The sequence below is a fragment of the Callospermophilus lateralis genome, chromosome 15, assembly GCF_048772815.1.
Source record: "Callospermophilus lateralis isolate mCalLat2 chromosome 15, mCalLat2.hap1, whole genome shotgun sequence".
In the NCBI taxonomy this organism is placed as follows: domain Eukaryota; kingdom Metazoa; phylum Chordata; class Mammalia; order Rodentia; family Sciuridae; genus Callospermophilus; species Callospermophilus lateralis.
Genome location: NC_135319.1, coordinates 92,973,610 through 92,983,949, shown reverse-complemented (window position 1 = coordinate 92,983,949; position 10,340 = coordinate 92,973,610). Strand labels below are relative to the sequence as shown.

At 58.8% G+C, this 10,340-nt stretch overlaps 1 protein-coding gene across 18 annotated transcripts in view; it reads right to left on the bottom strand.

Annotated features, from left to right (window-relative positions):
* Window positions 1-1,639: 1,639 nt before the first annotated feature.
* The window catches only part of Jakmip3 (Janus kinase and microtubule interacting protein 3), a 64,511-nt gene continuing 55,810 nt past the window's right edge, over window positions 1,640-10,340 (bottom strand). For 15 of the 18 annotated variants that reach the window (XM_077105292.1, XM_077105290.1, XM_077105295.1 and 12 more), the window contains 6 exons: window positions 8,535-8,600; window positions 7,769-7,837; window positions 7,604-7,681; window positions 4,207-4,410; window positions 3,367-3,432; window positions 1,640-1,690 (listed from right to left, as the gene is read on the bottom strand). In XM_077105292.1, the coding sequence (XP_076961407.1) occupies window positions 1,640-1,690; window positions 3,367-3,432; window positions 4,207-4,410; window positions 7,604-7,681; window positions 7,769-7,837; window positions 8,535-8,600 (534 nt within the window). The remainder of the gene's footprint in view (window positions 1,691-3,366; window positions 3,433-4,206; window positions 4,411-7,603; window positions 7,682-7,768; window positions 7,838-8,534; window positions 8,601-10,340) is intronic. The other 3 variants (XM_077105298.1, XM_077105305.1, XM_077105306.1) reach the window with 2 other exon arrangements.

The following is a 10,340-nucleotide window of genomic DNA, read 5'->3' as shown; positions in this document are numbered from 1 at the left end:
GAAGCAGCGGGCACACTGACCCACACTGGAACCACCAAACAGGGCAGGAAGGAGGCCCTCCCAGAGGACAGCTGTCCACCTCACCTGCAGGCCCTGGACTCTGGGCTCCTCTCTGAGGTCCGTAGAAAGCCAGGTGCTGCTGTCTCCTCCCCTGGGCCTGCTCCTGGCATGCAGATGCTTTGGACGGGGCAGCCTTGGCTCCTGTGGGGATGGTAGCCTTCAGACCCTGCAGAGGGCTCTCTGGGCTGGGTGTCTGGGCGACAGTCCTCGGCTGTTTTTCTGTGTGCTTTCCTTGAGGCAGGGTCCTTTCTGGGATCCCCACACTCTCCATCCCGCTCTGGTGGGCCACTATGCTCCTGGCCAGCAGTTCAGGGGCTTCCGCCTTCATGTCTTGGGGTGGGGTGAGGAGGTTCAGCAGTGGCCACAGCCCTCATCTGTCCCCATGGAGACGGCAATGAAACAGAACAAGGGCAGGTGTGGGTTTGTCCTCTGCAAGTGCTCAGGGCCTCCGCAAGGGTCACAGCATTGGCGTTGTGTGCACCTGAGGTGCCCGGGAGCCTCCTAGGGTTGTCCCCGATGAACCCTCCCTGAATGAGGTCACCACTGAAACCAGGGGCTTCACCCTCTCCTGGGGACAGGCCTGTGTTGTTTCTGAAGATCTTCCTCCAAGAACACTGGCAATTACCACAGGAACCAGAGGGGGGTGGCCCAGGGCTTGCTCCTGTGCAGGAGCAGGCTTACCCCTGCTTGGCAGGGAATTTCACACATCCTCGTGACCAGGATGGGGACTGCTGTCTGAGAGGAGGGACCCCAGGGCCCAGCAGCCAAGCCCCAGTCAGCAAAACTAGTTCTAATTCTGGCTCATCCCAAGCAGACAGTGGCCCCCACTTAGGGTCCCTTCCCCATCGTCCTCCACAGGACAGCTGTGCAGAGATCAAACCCTCTTGGGTCTTCAGGGATGAGATGCAATGTCCTGTCTCGCTGCCAGCACCCACCACTCTCTGGTCCCACTGAAGGACAGTGGTCCGACTCTGAGGGGGACTGCAAAACACAGATGCAGAGCACAGGGATCAGAGGGGCAGGGGCCATCTGGGAGGGCGACCACTGCTCTCCAGGAAGGGCCTTCTTGGCACCCTTGGAGCCTGGGGCCCACAGACCAAGAAAACAAGATGTTGTGTCCCTTGTGCCTGCTCATCTGGTGTGGGCGGGAGGGGGTGACCAGGCAGCCAGAGGCCCGTGGGCTGCTACCATTCATGTGGCTGTAGGAGAGCCCCTGTGTCAGGGGTTGCAGGACCCAGGCTGGTGCTGGGGAGCTACCAGAGAAAGATAAAGGAAAGTCATAAAGTAACCGTTCTACTGCAGAAGAGGCTGTCTATTGTTCAATGCTGGGTCTCCAACCCTGGGGCAGGCTTGCCCTGCACCCTTGGTGGACCTTAATCTGGGAGGGACTTGTGGCTCTGGAGGGCACAGTGGCATTCTAAGGGGCTGCAGAGGTCCTGGAGGGGCCCTCCAGCTTCTTCGACTGCAGGCAGGCAGGTGCCTGTGGGCAAGAGCCACTATGGTCTCTCCAAAGCAGAGCGGGACCCTTGTCCCAAATGCAGCCTGTGAGGTACTCACCACATCAGAGGGCCAAGACCAGCTATGACCAGAGAATGAAAGCTAGGGAGAAAAATAAGAACAAAAATAAAAACTGAAAAGGAAAAGGGAGGATGGGGAAACAGAGGAGAGAGAGAGAAAAAAGAGTTTGTAGAGCTTCTGGCAAGAAATGACTGGTTTCAGACAGTAAGACGGGGGCTGGCTGGGGAGGGGCTGGCACCTTCAGGGCGCACTATGGGGAACCTGGGTGCTGCCGCCCCAGGATGCACTCAGGGACCAGCACTGTCCAGAGCTGGGCTGGGTGTGCAGCGGGGCCCACACCCACCCTTCCCCTGCTCGACAGGACAAGGTGAGCCTCTGAGGATTAGAGGTGTGGACAGCAGGTCCCCAGCATGGCAGGACAAGATGTCTGACCTGAGGTCAGAGGTGTGTGCAGCAGGGTCCCCACACCCAGTGCATTCCCAGCATGGCAGGGCAGGGTGAGCCTCTTGGGGGTCAGGGGTGTGGACAGCCAGGGCTCCTGCATGACAGGGTGGGGGAGCCTCTGGGGACTGGGGGTCTATGCAAAGAGAACAAGCAGGCGGCTGTGGTGGCTGCAGCCTCACAGACGGATTCCGGGTGCCTGGCAAACAAGAGCTCCTGACAAGACTTGGGTCATGGTGCCACTCTGAGCCATCAAAGGCAACGACACCCTGCATAGATTCAAGTTTTGAAGCCTCACCTTGCGGGCAAAGCCAGACCCTTCTAGAGAAAACCTGGCAATGAAGAGCTACTTCAGCTAAACTTAGACCCATGCCCTGGACTTAGAGCTGCTCACACAAACAGGCGCCCTGTGGGGAGAGCATGATGGAGCTGACACGGATTTGGGGAGACCTAGGCCTCACTGAGGTTTGTGCCCCAAGAGCTGTGTCCCCTCTGGACCTTACCAGTGTCCCAATCCCTGAAGGAAACCTTGTTTTACAGGTAGTGCCCTGAGCAGCCCTAGGACCGTTCCTCACAGTGGATCTGAGCACCCAGATGAGGACAGCTGAAGCCCTGGAGCCCCTCAGAGAAGGCAGTGACCGCCACTGAGGGGCGGACAGGGCTGGCTGGGTGGTGGGAAGGACTGTGGCCGGCTGTGAGAGGGCTGCTGTAAGGAGGGACCTTTCTTTCCTGGAGGGCAGGGAGCATCCAAGGTGTATCTTAGGGAGGCCCTGTCCAAATGACAGTCTCCTGTTCCCCTGGAAGGGACAGATGGGGGCCCCACTGGCCACTTCACTCTTGGAGCTGGTCACTTTGGTGAAATCTGTCCGACAAGCAGTACCATTTGCTGAGAAAATATCTGACCCCGAAACCACTGAACCAGCCCCCAGGTGGCATGCAGAGAAAGAAGGGCCCTGAGGGAGGCCGACCCCGAGAGCGAGGGTGGGCCTCCGCCTTGACAGGGCCTTGAAGCGGCCTGCGTCTGCCAGTGTCAGTGGAGGGTCCAGTGTCTGAGCACCACCCGGCACTTCTGGAGGGGCCCTGGGCCATTCGTCCACTCCACACCGCTGCAGGGGGAAGCCGAGGCCCGGGGAAGCATGCCCACTGCGGCTGCAGGCCAGCTCACTGGAGGGGGCTCCTGTCTCCCCGCCCAGGCTCCTGGACGCTCCCACTCCGGTGCCCCTTTCTGCTCCTTTCCACCCTGGCACCGGAGGGTGGCCAAGGCCGCTCACTGGCTCTGGTGGGAGGGACCTGCTACTCTGTATCCATGATCTAGGAGCTGCACAGAGGAGGGCTGGTTCATGTTACCTTTTCCTCCAGCTCCTTGATCTGTCTCTTCTGAGCTTCTATTCTTTCTTCTAGCTCTTTAATTCTCTGCAATGGTAGGAGGAGGAAACCCTTCAATAATCAGAGTGTTTGAGAAACTGAGCAAATAGGAAAACAAGAAGGAGGAGGAGGAAGGAGGAGGAGAAGGAGGAGCAGGAAGGCAGCCAGACACCCAAGGTGACGGTGAGGAGTCAGGCCACTGTCCTTCCCAAGGCTCTTCCAGCAGAGCAAAGGGAGGCTGTGGTCATAACTGCTGATCCCAAGGAGAACCTGGGACCCTGGAAGGGACCCTGGGAGCAGCTGAGCACTGACCACAACTTGTCTCATGGATCAAGGGGGCTGCAGCGATCACCCTCACCCCGACCACCCTGGAGACCAAGGAGACCAACACAGCAGCTGACCTAGGTCTGCAATCTGAACCTTTTGCACCCTCGCAGGGTGTTCTTAGCGTGGAACGCATCCACAGGAGCCCCTTCCAGGCACTCCCATGGGAGCTGGGGAGCATGGTAATCACCAGGGCCACACAGGCCACCAGGGTTCCTGGCCTCCACTTAGAGTGGCCGGCCGCTGTCCCAGACCACAGCTTTGCCATCAGGGGCAGCACCATGGACACCTGGGAGGCAGCGCTCTGAAAGGAGGAACCCTCCAGGGTCTCGGAACCCAATGGGGTCCTCCTCTGGCGGGGCAGGCAGTCTGGCAGAAGGCTGGAGGAGGCCAGGGCAGTGGCAGGGTATGGGCATTAGAGGGCTTGGCCGGGGGCATGGCCACTAGATGGTGGCCTATGGAAGGCAGGACCCAGGCCTCTGGCCTCCGTCTGCGCACCTGCTGGGCCAGGTGCAGCAGCTCCATGCGCTCCCGCAGGATCTGCGCGTCCCTCTCACGCAGCTCACTCAGGACCTGGCGCTTCCACTGCTCCACAGCCACCTGCAGCTTCTCGCGCTCCTCCTCCGACAGCAGCTCAGCCACCTTGGCCCCGGCCTCCTGCTGCAGGGCGTCGAACAGCATGGCCTCCAGCTCCAGGATGTGCTGGGCGGAGGGAGGCGCGTCAGTCCCCACCTTCTCCCAGACGTGACCCGCCCTCCCCGGGGTGGACAGCCCACCTTTCAGGAATAATTGGGAGGCCAGGTCACCGCCAGCCTGGGGAGGAGGGCTGAGCAGTCAGGGGCCACAGTGTGCCCACAGGTCTCTGGGGAGGACCTGGAACCCATGGGCCACCTTCCTGTCCAGCAGAAGAACCCAGAGGAGGAGAAGCTAACCGGTGGAGTCTGAGCCAGGACCCAACCCCAGGTAGGGATGACACCCCAACAGGCAGAGTGTGGGGCTGGGGGTCACTGGGCAGCATGGCCAGGGAGCAGGTCCTGCCACAGGGTGGGGACTCTCAGCGGGGCACACCCCCTCCTTTCTCAAATCTCCAGTATGGGACTGAGGGACCTCCGTGGATCCCTGCAGGGACGCCTTCCCCTTCCCCAACAGCCAGCACTCCGCTCCTAATCCCAGGTGTGGACTCTATCTGGAGAGCGCCCTCTGCAGGAGAGTTCTGATGCGCTCTTCATTTATTTATTTTTTAAAAATATTTTTAGTTGTAGATGGACACAATATCCTTATTTGTTTATTTTTATGTGGTGCTGAGGATCAAACCCAGTGCCTCATGTGTGCGAGGCAAGTGCTCTACCACTGAGCTACAGCCCCAGCCACCTGATGAGCTCTTTAGGAAAACAAGTCTCAAATTTTCACCAGAATTCTCATTTTGATAGCCCTTTCTTCATTCAGAAACATGTGTTCCCTTCTCTGCAGGCAAATGATTGTGAAAATCCCTTTGGCTGAGCAAAAAATTTAGGAAATGAAAAAAAAAAACCCAACTCCTTCTGGGCCTATTACAGGTTGCATGGTATTGTTGCTGATGGCCACAAAATAAATGTCCCTGCTGTCCTGCACTCAATCTCACACCGATCACCACCTCTCAGAGCAGAGGGGCGTAATATACTTAAGATGAGCTTCAGCTGTGTGCGCGCGCGTGTGCTTGTGCAGTGCTGGGGACAACCCGGGCTGAGCATGCCAGGAAAGTGCTCTGCACTCAGCCGCTCCTCGAGCTCCGGCCTTTTGGAACAAGAATGGTTGAGGGAGACCTTGGGATCAACGTCATAGAGGCTTGGCCCACGCCTGCTGGAGGAGACTGATCGCCACCCCTGGCTGACAAGGGGGTGCAGTGCACGAGCCACAGGCCTCCTCTGATTTCAGCAAGACCACACGGCCCCACAGCCTGCTCCAGGTGCAGAAGCAAGGTCTGTACCATCAGCAACCCACACAGTCTTCCTCCTGCAGAACCACAGAGGATGTGGGGGAACCCAGGGCCCCACAGACCACTGCTCATTTAAGGTCACTCTGAGATCGTTCTTTGTGGCCCTCATGAATGACAGACAAAATATGACAGCAGAGTCTCATCGTACAGTGAAAAGAGCCATGCTCACACGTTGAATGTCAAAAACAAGGATGGCACCACAAAGTGGCTGACCACATCCCTGTCACCACCGTCCGTCCCACCATCCCTCCCCCTCAGCAGGACCACCATGCCCACCACCGTCATCACCATCACTTAGTCCTCCAGCCTACTTTTCAACCTGGAAGTGCCCTATGCTCATGCCGGCCACAGGGGACTAAGTGGAACCAGACCACACCCTCTGCGGACAAGCAGGCGTCCCCCAGCAGAGGGCACTGGCTTCCCTGGCCCCTCAGGAGGACAGTGGGACGGGGGGGGACAGTGGCTACACAGATGGCAGCAGTGCTGATGATTCAGGCCTCCTTCCAGGCCGAGTCCACCCCTTGTGAAAGCTGCAGGACGTTCTCCTGCCCAGTGTGCACTCAGGCCTTCTCCACCAAGCCTGTGTTTATAAAGGTCCAGGTGAGGAGGCAATCAGCGGCTCTGGAGGGCAGGGCCTTGCTGGGCAGGTGCCTATTTCTGTGAGTCAGTGTGTGTGGCCCCAGGGAGACACTCAGCTCTGAGGACCCAGAGCTTTCTGGTCCTCGTTGGGGATATCTCTGTTACATCCCCTGCCCCCTGAGCAAGGGAGGTGCACACAGACTTGAGACCTTTCTGAGATCAGGAGGCCACCCTCTTCCCTGACTGGGAGACCTCACCCAGCAGAGGGAGTACCCCAGACCCCAGGAAGCCCACCCGCAGCTCAGGAAGAGCCCCCTGGGCCTGGTGGGGACAATAGAAACAGCTGCTGTTCCCAAACCGGGACAGTGGTGGTGGACCAGGCCAGCATGACCGCTCTTCAGTCTTCAGTCATTGACCTTTATTCTCCCAATGACTCCAAGAGACACGAGAGGCCAAGTCACGGACTCAGGCCTCTCTGCTGGCAAGTGGCTAAGCCAGCTGAGCTCGGAGCGCAGCATGTGTTGGGCAGCAAAGCCACGTTCAGCGATGAAGGCTGAATCAGGGTCGGGCCCTCACTGGTAGTTGGTCCACTCGATGGATTAGCAGTGTGAGTGGATGGCTGAGTGGTGACTAGGCAGGTAGGGCAGGGCTGGAGGAAGCAGGTCCCTGGGGACGTGCCTTTGGGGACTGTATCTTGTCCCTGCTCCTGCCTTGCTCTCTATTTCCTGGGTGCCGTGAACCGAGCAGCTTCCCTCCTCTGTGCCTTCTGCCGTGCTCTGCTGCACCTCAGGCCCCGGGCAATGCTGTTCAATGACCGTGGACTAAACCGCTAAAACCATGAGCCCAAAATAAACTTCTCTTCCTCTAAGTTGTTCTTTCTGGGTGACATAAAGCTGACTAACACACACACAGGCACACACTCTCTTTGCTTCCTGGCCACAGTGAGGTGAGGGCTCTGCTGCACCACACCTCCCTGCCATCATGGTCCTGCTCACCACCAGCCCACAGTGCTGGGTCAAGGAACTGTGCACTGCAATGCCGACACCGTGAGCCAAAAGGCACACCCGTCTAAGCTGTGTTTCTCAGGTATTTTGTCATGGTGACAAAAAGCCTATCGACACAGGTGCTGTTCCAGTGAGTTCTATCTTATCAGCACATTTCACACCCTGTTGGAGTGGTCATGGGCCTGTGCTATTGCTGGCGGTTAAACCACTTGTTAGCAGGGCGGTAAACATCCTCAGGACTCACTCATTGGTGCTCTTGAGGGAGAAGGGCAGAGGTGGACCCCTATCTGGCCGGGGATGGGTGTGTGAGCAAGTCCCCCAGCCTGGTCCCCCTTACCTTGTGGGCGTGGTCCAAGGCCTGCTTCCTGTAGTCCAGCTCCTCATCCAGGTAGCCCTTCTGTTTGCTGAACAGCTCCTGAAACACGGAGAACCAGGGCTGGGCCTCGGGCATCCAGTCCTGGGATGTGATACAGGGCCACGTGGTGGGGGAGTTGCCACCCACCTTCTCGCTCTCCAGATCCACCATCTTCCGCTGCAGTGCTGACTCTGTCTCTTCAATCCGCTGGAGCCACTGGGCACAAACAGAATGAGCAGGTGACAGAGTCCCCTTGGGCCACTCTTAGACACACCTAAGCCACCCCTCCCCCTGATCCATGAACACAACCTGGGAGAGAGTGGAGGGAGGCCTGGTTCAGGGAAGGGAGTCAGGACTGGGCTGGCCCCAGCATGGGTTCTGCACACCCAGAAGGTCTAGACCCGCTGCACACCCTATCCAGTGTCCAGGAATACTGGCCCCCGGGAGAGGATGGATGTTGATCTGGGATGCAGCAGGAAGAAACACCTCTGCAGAGCCCTGCCAGGAGAGGTGGAGAGGGTGGACCCTTTCCTGGAACCCTCATTTGCTAGGCACCACCTCCCCTGCTGCTAGAGGCCTGAGGAGGGTGCTGACAGCAGCCCCAAGGTAGGTGTGGCCAGAGGTGGGGCCAGGAGCAAGTGGGTGGACTGGACAGCCCCAGAGAAGGGTCCTGGAGGTCCATCTCATAGACTCCACCCAGCTTCTGGTCTCTGGGAGGGGACCGAGGCAGAGCTGGCATCTGGTGTGTCTGGATGATCTACCCTCTGCGGAGGTGCTTGGCAGGGACTGTGTGAGGGGTGCCTGTCTCCTGGGACAGACAGAACTCAAGGGACCCCGCCACCCTCTAACCCCTTCCAAGGCAGAGGATTTTCCCTGGGCAGGAGCCCACCATCCCCTAGTTTCTGCACCTTACCTTTTCGGCCAAGGTCAGGACCGTCCTGGCTTGTATGACAACCACTTGCTCCTCATTGGTCAGATTCTACATCCAAAAGCAGAACACAGGCAAAGTCAGAGGCAGCACCTTCCCGATGGAGCTGAGTGACTGATGCACAGCTGAGGGGATCGACACAGGGGAGCAGGGCCACAGAGAGAGATGCTCTTACTGACACACCTGCTCCGGCTTTGACACCTGTTGCCCTCGACCCTATACCCTCTGGTGAGGAAGGTCTAGGAGGATGAGCTGGGCACCCTGGCTAGCAGGTGGGCCTTGATCACATCTCCATGGTGAGGAAGGTCTAGGAGGATGAGCTGGGCACCCTGGCTAGCAGGTGGGCCTTGACCACATCTCCACGGTGAGGAAGGTCTAGGAGGATGAGCTGGGCACCCTGGCTAGCAGGTGGGCCTTGACCACATCTCCATGGTGAGGAAGATCTAGGAGGATGAGCTGGGCACCCTGGCTAGCAGGTGGGCCTTGACCACATCTCCATGGTGAGGAAGGTCTAGGGGGATCGGCTGGGCACCCTGGCTAGCAGGTGGGCCTTGACCACATCTCCATGGTGAGGAAGGTCTAGGAGGATGAGCTGGACACCCTGGCTAGCAGGTGGGCCTTGACCACATCTCCATGGTGAGGAAGGTCTAGGAGGATCAGCTGGGCACCCTGGCTAGCAGGTAGGCCTTGACCACATCTCCATGGTGAGGAAGGTCTAGGGGGATCAGCTGGGCACCCTGGCTAGCAGGTGGGCCTTGACCACATCTCCATGGTGAGGAAGGTCTAGGAGGATGAGCTGGGCACCCTGGCTAGCAGGTGGGCTTTGACCACATCTCCATGGTGAGGAAGGTCTAGGAGGATGAGCTGGACACCCTGGCTAGCAGGTGGGCCTCAACCACATCTCCATGGTGAGGAAGGTCTAGGGGGATCAGCTGGGCACCCTGGCTAGCAGGTGGGCCTTGACCACATCTCCATGGTGAGGAAGGTCTAGGGGGATCAGCTGGGCACCCTGGCTAGTAGTTGGGCCTTGATCACATCTCCATGGTGAGGAAGGTCTAGGAGGATGAGCTGGGCACCCTGGCTAGCAGGTGGGCCTCAACCACATCTCCATGGAGAGGAAGGTCTAGGGGGATCAGCTGGGCACCCTGGCTAGCAGTTGGGCCTTGATCACATCTCCATGGTGAGGAAGGTCTAGGAGGATGAGCTGGGCACCCTGGCTAGCAGGTGGGCCTCAACCACATCTCCATGGTGAGGAAGGTCTAGGAGGATCAGCTGGGCACCCTGGCTAGCAGGTGGGCCTTGACCACATCTCCATGGTGAGGAAGGTCTAGGAGGATAAGCTGGGCACCTAGGTTAGCAGGTGGGCCTTGACCACATCTCCATGGTGAGGAAGGTCTAGGGGGATCAGCTGGGCACCCTGGCTAGCAGGTGGGCCTCGACCACATCTCCATGGTGAGGAAGGTCTAGGAGGATCAGCTGGGCACCCTGGCTAGCAGGTGGGCCTCGACCACATCTCCATGGTGAGGAAGGTCTAGGAGGATCAGCTGGGCACCCTGGCTAGCAGGTGGGCCTCAACCACATCTCCATGGTGAGGAAGGTCTAGGAGGATCAGCTGGGCACCCTGGCTAGCAGGTGGGCCTTGACCACATCTCCATGGTGAGGAAGGTCTAGGGGGATCAGCTGGGCACCCTGGCTAGCAGGTGGGCCTTGACCACATCTCCATGGTGAGGAAAGTCTAGGAGGATGAGCTGGGCACCCTGGCTAGCAGGTGGGCCTCGACCACATCTCCAT